At 36.7% G+C, this 13,829-nt stretch overlaps 1 protein-coding gene across 1 annotated transcript in view; it reads left to right on the top strand.

Annotated features, from left to right (window-relative positions):
• The window catches only part of CNTNAP2 (contactin associated protein 2), a 974,788-nt gene that overhangs the window by 443,476 nt on the left and 517,483 nt on the right, over nucleotides 1–13,829 (top strand). The window contains exons 5-6 of the mRNA XM_068395817.1: nucleotides 10,907–11,110; nucleotides 13,116–13,300. Coding sequence (XP_068251918.1) covers nucleotides 10,907–11,110; nucleotides 13,116–13,300 — 389 coding nt within the window. The remainder of the gene's footprint in view (nucleotides 1–10,906; nucleotides 11,111–13,115; nucleotides 13,301–13,829) is intronic.

The raw sequence follows: 13,829 nt of genomic DNA on the forward strand, positions 1-13,829 counted from the left end.
GTAATTTTAGAGACAGTCACTTCAAAAATGTTTGAAGAAACAAAGCAATAGTTTTAGGTTCTAGTGTCTATACTTAGGAGCTTGAAAAGTTAAATGGAAATAACCCATTAGGCCAGAAAAAGCAAAACAATAGTAGTGGATGAAGAATTGAAATCACAACAGTAATGTATTTCAATATCTGTGATTGTAAATATAGCACTTGCTGCACGTTAATCCATGTTAAGTGGATGTGAGGGAGATCCTTATACTCTTTCTGAGAAGAAACTCTCATCCTTCTGGCTTTTTTCAGCTTTTAGTGATGGAGAATAACCCAGAATTGAGGAGACTGAATTGATGGCACTGACTGTTCAGGAAAGCTTGAAATGCATGGTGTAATTCATAGGGGAGGAACAGGCAGTCACACAGCTGAGGTGCTGTAAGCAAACTCACACTGAAGAAAGACTCTTCAGAACTGTTCTGGCAAGTGGGGAATTTGAAGGTCTTAAACTCTGCAACACCAGCAAATCTTAAACTGTGAAGCCTGCTAGAAGTTACAGATAAGTCATGTCTAGTGGTGGGGAGAGGGACACAATGTATCATTGACCTTGGAAAGTGCAGCCTGATAAACATAAAGAAGAAAAATCACTTGCTGGTAAAAGCAAATGTCCTATTTCCTATTTGTGATGCTTAAGGACATGGTTTAGGGATGGACTTGGCAGTGCTAGGTTAACGGTTGGACTTGATGATCTTAAAGGTCCTTTCCAACCGAAATGATTCTATGATTCAGCCACCATTAAGTTCACCACGTGATCCATGCACAATAGAGTTTGGGGCTCAAATTTTGTGGCTTGCAAGCTAGAAACCGATACCTTTTCTTACATGACAATGTGCAAAATGACACTGAGTAAAGAATACATTAGAGGTATACATGGTCTTAGATATGTTGGAAGTTAGGCAAGGAGAGGAAAAAATAATTGATTGAATTACTAATCTTGAATTATTTGTCCAACACCAAGTTTCAGTGGTCTGCTCCTCTGATGCTGTGCTAAACACAAGGTATTTGTCTCTGAGTAATTTGGAAATACCACAATGAAACTGATAAACATACAAAGTTGTTCCACTATCAGTTATGCTAAAGGATTTGCCCCTATAAACTCATCATTTTTAATTGAAATGCAGTCGCTGCAAATAGCAATATACTCTGTCTTAGTGTCTCTTTTCCTAAAATTAATTGGTGCAGCAAGATGGAATTAGTAGCAGCAGCATACTGAGAGTTGGAAGAAAGAAGGGAAGACTAGACATCCGTTAGAAACTGCCTTTAATGACACACATAATGAGACAATAGTGAGGCTACTCACTAGAATAAATATGAGTGTCCCCTGGCCAAAACTGAGACCCAGTCTTGCATTCCTTGCTCTTTAGGATCAACTGCAGAAGTTCGAATGGTGATAGTGAGATTTTTACTGTATGAGATTTAATTGAGTACAGCAGCTTGAAACTGTCTCTGCTGCATATTCCTTAATCAGTATGTGTGCAGCTCCCTTTGAAAGTTCAATTTAAATATGAGCTCCATGGTTGGAAGAAGTAAAGAATATGTGTTTGAGAGCGATTATGTGAGTAAAGGATATAGAATGTGAGCCTGAAAGAAGAATTTGGCCTTGAGTAATGAGTATTCTTAGAGTGTCCAGACATGAAAAGATGTGCGGAAAGATACTATGCTATCAGATTATTGAATTGAGTGACATCAGCTCAAAAAGAAATTAGAGAGAGAAATTCTAAATCATTATTTTGTAGGTCAGCTGTGTGTCTTCCTATTTTCATGCAGCTGTAAACATTAAAAGGAGGGCTCTAGCTATTCATCCGTTTCCTTAATGTTTTAATAGATTGTCTTGTCCATTTTGTAGCTCATTTATTCACTGAGTAAATTGAGTGTAAATGTTGTATGACATGGTACAGCTTCTTTCTTCGCTATAGTTTTTTTTCATTAAGTAATGAGTGAGCTCAGCAGTTTAATAAGGATTGAGACCTCTTTTGGCCATTTACTAGGTGAGAGTCAGAATTGTCCTTTTTTATTGACTTGGAGCTCTTGTGATTTACTTTTTTAATAAACAGTGAAAACATTAGTAGAGGCTAGCTATTTTCAAGTGAATTAAGTTCTTTACTGTACCTGGTTTCAGAGTTTAATTATATACTGTAATGTTCCCATTGAGATCCAATGCCAAATGACGGGTTTCACAATGAAGGACAGAACTAAATGTATTTATGGTTGCGAGGAAGGCTTCTGACTTGTAAATCAGCATGATAAAATACAGAAAGCTGAGTTTCTTTAGAATATTTCAATTATACATATATTTTTTACCAAATTTATTTGGAAGTACCATAGCTAGAGAATAATAAATCATAAAGAACATTTTGCTACTTCTAGTACATAGTTGCCAGATGCCTCAATTTTAACTTTTGCAATCATAAATGACCCCTGTAATGCTATACATATGAAAACTATTTAAGGTATAAAACTTCATCTATTAAAATGCTTCTGTTTTGTCCACTTGGTGCATACTATTCTATTATGACCTGCAGAATTATCAACTAAAACATGATTGTTACAGCCAGAAACACTGGAGGAGGTTTTGGTAAAAGGGAATGATTTTATGACCTGCCACCTCCCACTTTATCACTGGTGAGTGCAGATGATGCTCATGCCAGTATAACAGAGATGATGAAGACTACACAGCTTAATTTGCACCTTGTAGTTCAAAGATAGTTAAAAATACCCAGGTCTTCAGCCTTGGGATTCAGCAGATCTTCAGAACAGCTTTCGATTTTTTTTCCTAATTTGAACTTTAACTATTTGAATAAAATTATTTTAAAGAGAAGAAAGTGTGCATCAACAGTAAGATCAATTACATTCTTAGGACAAAATACTTACGTTAAAAAACCTTGTTTATAAAATATCACTACAATATACAGGTAAGCTCAGAGATTTTCTGCTTGGAAAAAAAATAAAAAAAATTGTTGTTTAAGCAATTAAATAATTGGAATTTGTCAGAGAAACATGTTGCCATGGAAGTTGTATTTTTTGTGGTACTCAGTCTTGTATCTCCCCTATGAACAGGGTTCTTCAGATAGTCTGTATCTCATACCATGCATCGTAATTGACTTTCTGGAGTCACAAACCAGAGTAGATTATGGAAGGAACAGTTTTTATCTGAGCTGAAGATTATCTTGAATTGCAGCCGTACCTCAGTTCTCTCTGGTACTGTTAGGAGTCCACTATAGGAGAACAGAATTCGGTATGGTCTGATTTGTAAACTCTGGTTGGGATGCGTAAGCTTAAAGCTGAATTGCAAAGTAGACTATAAACATGCTCATTGCCTCATTATCCAATTTATGGTATAAGCGTAACATATTTTAAAATGTTCCCATTTGGGTTTTAAATGAAGTTATGTTTTTGAAAGCTGAAGAATTAGTGAAAGAAAATTTCCTTGAAAATCTCATGTCACATTAGGTCTGGCAGAAAAAAAAATCCTCAACCATATTGTTAAGTGCTTGAAAAATTGTCCTAGTTATACCCACCCTTAAGACAATAATTTTGTGGTGTATTTGGAGGCTTAGTCTGACTTTGTAAGTCCTGCTTTCCTGCAAATATTTTAGTGTTGTCTTCTGTGCCTGCTGTGACTCAGGCCTTGCCAGACCTCCAGACTTTCCCCGAGAACCTGCTTTTATCCTTTGATACAAACCATAAGTTAGGTGTAACTCTGCGGAGCGCTGCGCTGGTGTATACACTCATCACAAAATGATTGTCTTAAGCAACAATTAGCTGTGTAGCAATGTAGTTTAGTAGCTATACAAATTAGAGAAAGGACCCAATTGTCCTAATGAACAAAAAAAACAAAGCTGGGGTGGGGCAGCACTTTTAGCCGTGATCATGAGGTTATATTTCTTTATATTGTTTTCCTTTTTATTTTTCTTCTACTGCTTATTCATTTCACTTGTTGTATTGGTTTCTTATTAGACATTAAATTATCCCAGCCAAAGAACCACACGTTTACAGAGATTTGCACAAGAGCTAGCAGAATGAGTAGTAGTATACCAGCATTATAATAACAACAGTGATAATAGTAATAGGAAAAAATGCCTGTGCTTTGAAATTCAGGGGAAACTTGGAAAGTACCAAGTGCTGTTGGCATATCTTCAGTGGATATTGCACTCAGAACTTGGCAAAGCATTTTCACCGCCTTAGGGAATACTTCCTCACAGATTTATTTTCAGTGTTTCTGGCAGGTGTATAAAACAGAATAAAATTTATGCCTTTTACCCAAGAATTCAGTTAAAATTATACCTTGACAAAGCATTCTTTGCTACTTTGATACTGCATTGCCATTTCTTACCATTATATCTAAGGTAAAGAAAGGCAAGGAAAAAAGTTCCAAACCTCACAGCAAATGTATTTGTTCTTTTTCAAGCATTGACATCACTTAGAGTCGGATTCATTGGCAGGTAACGACAGCATTCAGATTCAGGGCAGTGGAAGCGAAGCAGCAACAGAAACTTCAAGTTGATTTTCCTTCACCTTAAGCTTGTAGAATATGAAGCATACATTGTTGTGTGTGCAAGATACATCTGTATCTGCATTAGGTTTTGGGGGGTTTTTCACCCTTGTGGCAGATGCATTCCCTTTGAAAAAGAGAGCAAAGGCAGTGTCAGCTTTGCTGCAGCAGGTTTCAGGCCCCTGAGTTGCCCATGTCCTTAGGGCTGGACTGTAATGCCTGAAGGCAGTGTTCAAACACGGTACCTTTGGCTCTCTGCCGCCTTGTAAGAAAACATCAAAGAGGAGACTGCCTTTTGACTGCAGTGCTCGGACGTGGCTTCCTCGTTTTTCTGCTGCAATGAGATGTAATAATGCATCTCTAACATGAGCTCAGCTAATTTAGTGCCACTGAGATTCGAGCTGCAAAGGCTCCAGTGGCAAATTCAACATGCTATCTTGTTGCCAGTATTTGGAACTCCTAGAAAAGTAGATTAGGGTCTTCTGAAGTAATTTCTGCGTACGTAATTTATCGTAATGACAAAATGGGAGTTTGGTTTTGGTGTGATTTTGAGGCTTATCCCTTGCTTTGTTAGGAGAAAACCTCATTTTTGCTGTTAAAATATGTAAATAATACACTGTTCATGTGCTTATGTTTGTCATAATGATATTTTAGTAGCCGTTACTAATAGCTACAACAAATTAAACTGCACATGTGGAATACTTCAGCCTAGCCAGAGGTGCTTTGATGCGTTGCTGTTTCCAGAGGAGAGATGCTCAGTTCATGGTTAATGCTATTTATGACTATAGTGTCAGTACATCGGACATATGGCTCACATTATGGGGTAAGAAAAGAATGCTGCAAGTGCAGATCTTTTCCCTAAAAATCATTTAATCTAAACAGAAGATTTAACCAGATGAAATAGAGATAATGGAAGAGAGATAATGGAGTGAGAAAATTTCATGTAAGGTTGCTGTGGATCAGTAGTGCAGAATTGTTGTATTTTTAATCCCAGTGAAATATTCTGTACAAATGTAGAGTCGATCATTCAGAGATCAGTAGTGATATAAAAATATGTGTACATGTTAAATTTGTGATTAATAATGTTGATTTTATTTGCTGTATGGTAAGCACTTTTCTGGAAAGTACTTTGCTATTCTATTTTTCATCCTTCAGATGCTGACATTGAAGATGATAGTTTTATTTCTGTTGTCAGAAAGGGAGGAAATAGAGAAGTTCTGGAGCTTGAGTCTGATTTGAAGTTGTTTCTTTATAATTAATCAATACGTTATTTTGGAGCACCAAATAAAATATCTTTATACAGATCTTATTATACAGAATCTGACCAAATTTTACCAAATCCCACATGTGGCTGAAAGTACAGGACAAAAGCATAGGTACGAAGACCTGAGACCTGTGAGGGTGACTTATTTTCCTTTGAGATTTGGAAATGGGGTCACATTTGTCACCCAGTTTCCTGTCAATATTTTTAAGGCTTTCTGGCTTTATTATTTTTTAGAGGAAAATTGAATGCAGTGATACCATTAACTAATGAAATGGTTTTAATGTAGCATCTCAGACATATACTGGCATACGGCCTAACAAATCTTCCTAGCCAGCTGGAAGTGGTGTTATATTTTTAAGATGTCAACAATGTTGACACTGAATGCAGGTGAACATACTGTAGGTGATGGCTTAGGTCTCTTTCCTACTAATGCTGGTAGCTGAGTGGCTGAGGATGAGAAAAATTATATATTTACACTGCAATTATAGGAATTATATGGTTTACTGTCTAAGTACCATTCCACATCATGGTAATTATCGTGATATTAAATAGCTGAGTGTCATCATAGAAGGAACACAAGTCATTACCACAGTTCTACATATGATAACTCTTAAAAATAATTGCTATGTAATCTTGAGGTGATTGAATTATCATGCAGACCCAAGTGCATGCTGCCAGCACAGCTATGCATAAAAAAGGCTGCTTAATCAAAGATGACTGCTGTTTCTTTTCTTAATTGAATGATTTTCAAAACAGGGCAATTCAGAGCCAGATTTTGGAAAACTTGCTACTTTAACTCAGCTTTGTTAAAGTGTGTGATACGAATTTGCTTCGGTGAATGATGTGAAGAACACATATGGGGAACTGCACCCATGGCACAGGTACAAGAGGGACACTTGCCTTTTCATGGGCAGCATGTTGTGAACCCACAAACGCACAGGAGTTAAGTCATTGTCCTGGTCAGCTCTGGATCAGCTGCCTGACTGTTAAGGTGACTTTTGCAGATGTTACAAAGTGGTACCAGCTGACCTTAGGGGGAAGATGATATACCCCATATAGGGGTTCCTATAGCCGTCAGAAAGTAAATTTAACAACTGTTAATGGAAGAGGATCTCTGACATTGTATATGGAATCGTGTTTGTTATGATGTGTATTTGTTATGAAGGTTGTTGAAGATGTCATGTCCATCAGTTTTCTTACTTTGGTAGCATTTGTTCAAGGCAGTTGTATGTAGATTCAAAAGAGTATCATCTGTGTAGCAAATTTGCTTTATGTAGAATATGATTTTTGTGATACAGAGTGACATTCATGTATATGTGTTTTCTATAAACAGATTTCATGCTTTTCTAAAAGTTCTTTTCTAAAAGCACATACAAAAGTCCCAAGAAGGCATTTCTTGGATCTCTTGACAGCTTGTAAGGCAAGCAAAAACAACAGGTTGATATAATCTCTGTTACAATATTTTTCTGACAGTTTTCTTTGTTTCTTCAAAACAAATTCCAGAAGTAATGCATTTACTTGAGTCGTGAGCCTGTACAAGATAACCCCACCTCTGAAATCACGTGCTGTTGCTTCTGAATGCAGACTCAGAATATGAACCAGGGTGGCCTCATTTCTGAGAGCAACGTCTGCATCTGTGCCTGAGAAAATGAGTCCTCCTTGCATGCTGATATCTTTTTAATGGATTCCTTGCACCGCAAATACAAGATGCCATTCTGATATTTAATTTTGAGCTTATTCATGTTCCTGGAATTTATCATTCAGAAGAACCAGATCTGGCTGAGAGTTTTAGTTGCACTTAGAGCTTAATAAGTATTTATTACTGGAATGTGTTTTGTAAGGTGTGTTTTATAAAGAAAAGCGATATTTCTAATATATATTGCTGCACTCTGATATACATGAGATATATATACTAAAAAATATGGGATATTGCATTCAACTTGTAATACTCATGTTCTATGTACTGAATAAAATTTCTTCACCATTTAATTGGCATAAACAATAAGGGGGGTCAAAGTTTATAATTTCATCAAAAGTCTTTGCAAGTTTAGGAAGATTTGGGGGTAGGTTCAAGTTAGATGGTTGTAATCTATTCCATTGCAGAGTTTGACTGCTAACAACAACAAATCTGACACCTTTGGGCCCGAGTGTCTTAGTTCGTTGTCTAATCAGAAACAAAGATGAACAGAGAATCAAATATGCAAATAACATCTCTCTACCTGTCTGTCTTCTTTCTAATGGCAAGAAGAGTCTAGAACTGGTGTTTCTAGTTATGTGATGCAAGTAATAGCAGGAATGGAAGGTACACATGGCACAGGTTATTTCTAGCCTGGTAATCAAGGGTGACAGAATGCTCTGGAAGACTCAGCATAAGGTTCTATGTAATTTGAAGAAGTGGTTGGAACTGAAAATTCAGAAATTCAAAATTCTTCCCTTTGACCTCCTTTCCACAGACATGGTAATGGGTCAGTGTGATTCATGAAAAGGTCTATGCATTAAAAAAACCATATAAATCTTGGCCATTGGAAAGAGCCTTCAAATCTTAATACTCCTTCCATTAATACTAGTGGTCTTTGTATCTGAGCCAGTGTGTGAGTATGAGTAGGTACGAGATCGCATGTCTTACATTTTGATCTCAGGTAAACTGAAATACACACACTTCATGCTGGTTTGGAGAAAACATTACTTATCTTTAAAACTCTTAAGCTTAAAAAGCAGCAGCATTGTGAAGGTAAAAACACAAGCTCTGATGATCCACGCCGTGCTGAGATCCATAATTTTATCTTTAGTATAAATTAGGTGGACCTGTAGGTCAACAACTGCCCACTGTCATGCTTCCCCCGTATCAGTCTTAAGAACTGTAAACATAGTTTCTGCAAGGTAGCAAATTTTTTAACTTCTGGAATTTGTAATAATCCCTGGAGAGTCAACAGTTTGTGTCAACGAACAACTATGGTCATGGATAATGACCATATTGTGATTATACATACAGATTTATTAAAGATGTACAGAGGACAAATGGTTATATCAATCAGAAACAGATGCCACATACTTCATCAGCGTGCAGAGAATCGTTGTGTCAGGAAAACAAATGACCTGGAAGTAGTAGACAACTATTTATATACTAGTGATTTGTGGGGAAAATCCTGAATGATGGAAGCATAATGTGTTGGTCTTTATATTTGCAAACTTGCTATGCTCAATGATGTAAGGAGGTATGAGTAGGCATTTAATCAACATGACTGCAAGCCTCAGTCTCAATTGGGTGTGTTTTGGTTAATGAATACAAGATGGGTTGTGGATTTTTTGACTGAAAATTAAATAGAAATAATTTATGAAATATTGGTTGTGGTTGGACGTAGTTTTCTGTAGCAAATAGATGCTAAACATCGTGAAGCTTGATTGAATGCTCTTCTTTGACACTTAAGTAGTTCTTATATAATTGTGAAAAGTATTTCTGGAAATTATAGAATGTGAAAAAGCAACCTGTACAGATGCTATACACAAGCAGTTCTTTGATAGCAATTGAGGACACAACAGTAGTAAAAATCGACTCAGCAGACCATTGTGGTGGTTCCTAAATTCTCAAGACAGGGATGGATGTACACGTTTGTTTAGGCTCTTCTCTGAATCAGGGTGTAAAATATTATCTCAGAGATTAGTTGAAAGTAAACATTTTTAAAATGTGTTTGACATATGTTGTAAGAACAAAGGCAAAAGGTTTTAGCATAATCAGCTAATGTAGGCCATATAAATTCAAAATGAAATATATACAGTTATTTAGACATAGTGTACAAAGTGTTTTCATGGAGTTTTAAAAGATTCTTCTGTGGGACTGGGTTTGTTTCTGTTTTTGAGGGAGTCTGGAAGGCTTAAATTACTTCCCACCATAACAGGAAAAACAAGTTAGGAATTTGAAAAAGTTGCAAGCAATCACCAAAGAAGCGGGCAAAAATCAGATGTGGTTGAAGACTATAAGATAAAATGCCATCCTTCATTCAGAGCGTGAAATGACTGGTATGAATATGGTATGCCAATGAGTGCGAATGTTTTTAAAGAATATGGGTGTGAAAGACATTTTTCTTTTAAAAAATAACATTTTTTATTAATTCCTTTTTAAGAATTTTGCTTAGTGACTATTTAAACTGTCAGTTGTGAATAGTGAGGATGAAATGCTCATACAAATAGTCGCTAAGGCACTGGTGACTGATCATAGGTTAAGCAGTTTACAAAGGGGATTTCTTAAACAAATCTGTATAAATTTTTAGAGGTCAGTATCTCTCTACAATCTTTTACCGAGCTCTCCTCAAAAGGCAAGATTCAATACTCAGCTGCAGTGCGTCTGTTGAATGGGAGCAAGTTCTGTGGCTATTTTTAGTTTGGATCTGGCTTCCAGAAAACCGTGGAAAATTGTGGCTCATTCTTTAGAGTAGACATTAAGTCATGAAAATAAGACAACATTAAATTTTGTAGTGTCATTATGCAGCATTTATATGAATGTTGGATTGACTTTAAATGATAATGATTGCATCCCTCAATTTTCTTCCCAGATTTTGAATAAAACCAAACCTGGGATAAAAATTAACCCAGAACGCTCTTTTTCTTCTCAAAATTAGTTGAGGTCACAACTTACCCAAGGTTTCCATATAAATCTGAACTAGACAATGCTTATGCCTATGGTTTAAAAAAGGCAATTCCTTTAGGCTCATGCTTTACTGTTTACAGTCCTCACAGATACCTATGCTGAATTTTAAAGAGGTATCAAATGAATTATAAATGAGCACTCAGAAGTTTGTCTTTCATTTTCAGCTATAATTAGGAAAGTGTGCATGGCAGCAAGTATATTTGAGAGAAACCAAGAGATGTTGAGTACAGTATTTGTCCCCCCAAATCTGCTTTTTTTTATATCCCATGGATTAAATTTATGTCCTGCCTGGTTCCTAGTTTTTATAGTATTAAATTATGGTCAAGAGAAAATTTATTTACAATGCATATCACACTTGCACATGTTTTATTCTGCTCAGGTACAATGTACGTACGGCATGTCTGTTTTTCCAGTGGCTGCAGGAATATATAATCGCTCATCAACAATGTTATTTGCTTTTTCCTTTAGGGGCTGATGTTATCAATTTTGATGGCCATGTCGTGTTACCATACAGATTCAGGAACAAGAAAATGAAAACACTGAAAGATGTCATCTCTCTGAAATTTAAGACCTCTGAAAGCGAAGGTGTAATCTTCCACGGAGAAGGACAGCAAGGAGACTATATCACCTTGGAACTGAAGAAAGCCAAACTTGTTCTAAATTTAAATTTAGGTATGCTTTGATTGTTTAGTTTTGTGTACTTTTTAACAAAAACACTAGGTCAAATATTACATCCTTTTTTCCCCAGTAATATGGTAAGCCACATCATTTAATCATATAATTTGGTGAAAATGTTCATTCCCTTTCTATATGTTTTTTTTCTTTTCCATTCCTTCCTTGTTACTCAGTGTGAGATACCGTGAAAATAAGATCATACAGAAAAACAGGATCAGCAATATATTGTTATTAGAAACTTGCCACAAACAAAAAAAGCTCTACTAGATTTATATTTGCCTCAGCTGTGGTTTTGTGTGAAAGGAGGACACTGTCATCAGTGCTAGAGGAGTAAAGGTCATCCTTAGGAACCTTGCAGCAAAAAAGGTATCAAACTGAGAAGCTACCGGCCACATGAAGTTGAGGTTCAGCAGCCTTCCTAAAATCTGAGAAGTAGGACTGGGAAAGGAAAGAAGACATAGTGGTTCATCAGGCAATCCTATGATGGAATCCTGTATATGTTACTCTAGTTCCAGCCCTCATTTTCCCTCCCACTGAAAGACTACAGGCTCATGAGTGACCGGATTTATAAAGTACACATATTATGAAAAAACCCCACATTTATCTGGTTTCAGATATTTTTTTCCCTTTAAACAAAAGAGTTTTAGAAAAAGATTTCATGTATTTTTCCTTAGTTCTCATACAGACATCTGAAGAGTAAATTATGCTGTTCATTATTTACATTGAATAGTAATTATTTCCACTAGCATTTTCTCCTGCTCTTTTTCTAAAGATCAATGTGAGCCGATGAGGAGGAGGAAAGCACATCTTCCTATAGCAGTTACCTACTTTTAACAATTTTAATTGCAATACTAACCCATTCATTTCCAGTTTCTCCATATTCTTCAGTTCACTCTGTCTTTATAAGCTATTAAAACTTCCATATATGTGCCTGGTGCGGATATTCTTAAATCACTAGGCTGATAAATGGGAATAGGTCCTGTGACATACACTCACTTAATAAACAGAAGTAATGGTTTATGGTGTTATTCTTCCTCTGCCTGAAAGTATCGTCTTTGCACCAGAGGCAGTGGAAAAGTATGTTCATTTTGCCTACTGAAATCCAGTGACTTAGTTGCAAACATCGTGGTAGGAGGAGGATGGGGAGACAGGGGTGCATTTAGGTTTTGCACTGGAAGAATGCACTGAGTTATTGGGCAGAGCAGAAATATTTTAAACTTACTGCTGAATTAGTCATTTGCTGCTTCAGTTGATATCCACGCTATCAACCTTTGCTAGCTTAGCTATGTCAGTCAGATTGCAATGACGGGATCTCTGACTAGCTTTGCTGCACTGTCAAAAGTCCCTGGCAAACACAGCAGAGGATTGCAAAACTGTGCTCTTGCTAGTAGTTTGACTTCCAGAACAGGAAAGTTGCTACAGACCGAAATAAACTATGTGAGCAGAAGACATTTTTTGCTGCTGTTAGCTCAGTCTGCACTGAGCCTTCTCCTGCATGCTTGCTGGTACAGCTATAATGGCAGAGCCTACGCAGTGTAGGACTCAGGCTGAGAAGGCTTTTTGTTACCAAACTCTGTAATCAAGCACCATGTCTTCCTCTATGGTCATAAATCAGTACAGTTCCAGGGAAGCTCAGGACCTGGCCCAAAGGGGACAGCTTTTCACTTCTGTAGTGTAGGGATGAAAACACAGAAAACCCCTAGGTGAAAACAACTTTACAACTGAAAGTTGGTATTGCTTCTCTGGTTCACCTCCAAATAACTACTATTACGAGTAACTATTTATACAGTTCACTGATCAGATGCTTGCTGTATTTGATCTAGCTATTTGTATTTATGGCAGCAACTCTCCACTGGGCAGATTTTAGCTTCATAGCAGCCTGATTTCCTCCAGCTTATTGTGTGTCTGGTGTGATTCTGGTGAAATATTGACAGAGCAAGAGGAAAACGTTTGCCTAACTGGTATGAAGTGAGAATTGCTATTGTTTCTATGCTCATCTTAGGCAGCAACCAGCTTGGCTCCATTTACGGCCACACGTCCGTGATGACAGGCAGCCTCTTGGACGATCACCACTGGCACTCCATCATCATAGAGCGCCACGGGAGGAACATCAACCTCACCCTGGACAGACACATGCAGCACTTCAGAACCAATGGAGAATTTGATTACCTTGACCTGGATTATGAGGTAGACAGTAAAACTTCTTTGTTTTCATTCAAATTGGCTTTATAAAGATAAGAGCAAAGAAAACTAATAAAATTTAAGGTGTTTTGGTACTTTTTTGTGTATCTGTTAATTTATTTTTCCCTTACATTTCCTGATTTTTTTTTCCAACACTGTTCTCTCTTAAATGTAAATTAAGTTTCTCTTCATTAGTCTACCAGATCCCATCTGGTGTAAGAGTCATCTAAGCCTTTTGTTTTAAAATGGGAGATCTATGTTATTCAGCAAGCTAAGCATACACTACTTCTAAAATAACTAAAATCAGCTGCTGTAAGCAGGAAGTAGATTAAAAAAAAATCATACAATCTGTTATTCATTCAACTGATAAATTTTCTCTTGAATCAGAAAGCCTCATTCTGTGGTGGCAATTAGTATTTATTTTTAGCAAAGGAAGTAGATCAGGACCTTTTTACTAATATGGATTTTGATCTTGTCTCAGGTAGGTAGGTACTTCCTCGTATTTTGACAAATATGCCATCAATAACTTTGTTTT

Source organism: Nyctibius grandis, chromosome 3 (genome assembly GCF_013368605.1).
Source record: "Nyctibius grandis isolate bNycGra1 chromosome 3, bNycGra1.pri, whole genome shotgun sequence".
Lineage (NCBI taxonomy): Eukaryota > Metazoa > Chordata > Aves > Nyctibiiformes > Nyctibiidae > Nyctibius > Nyctibius grandis.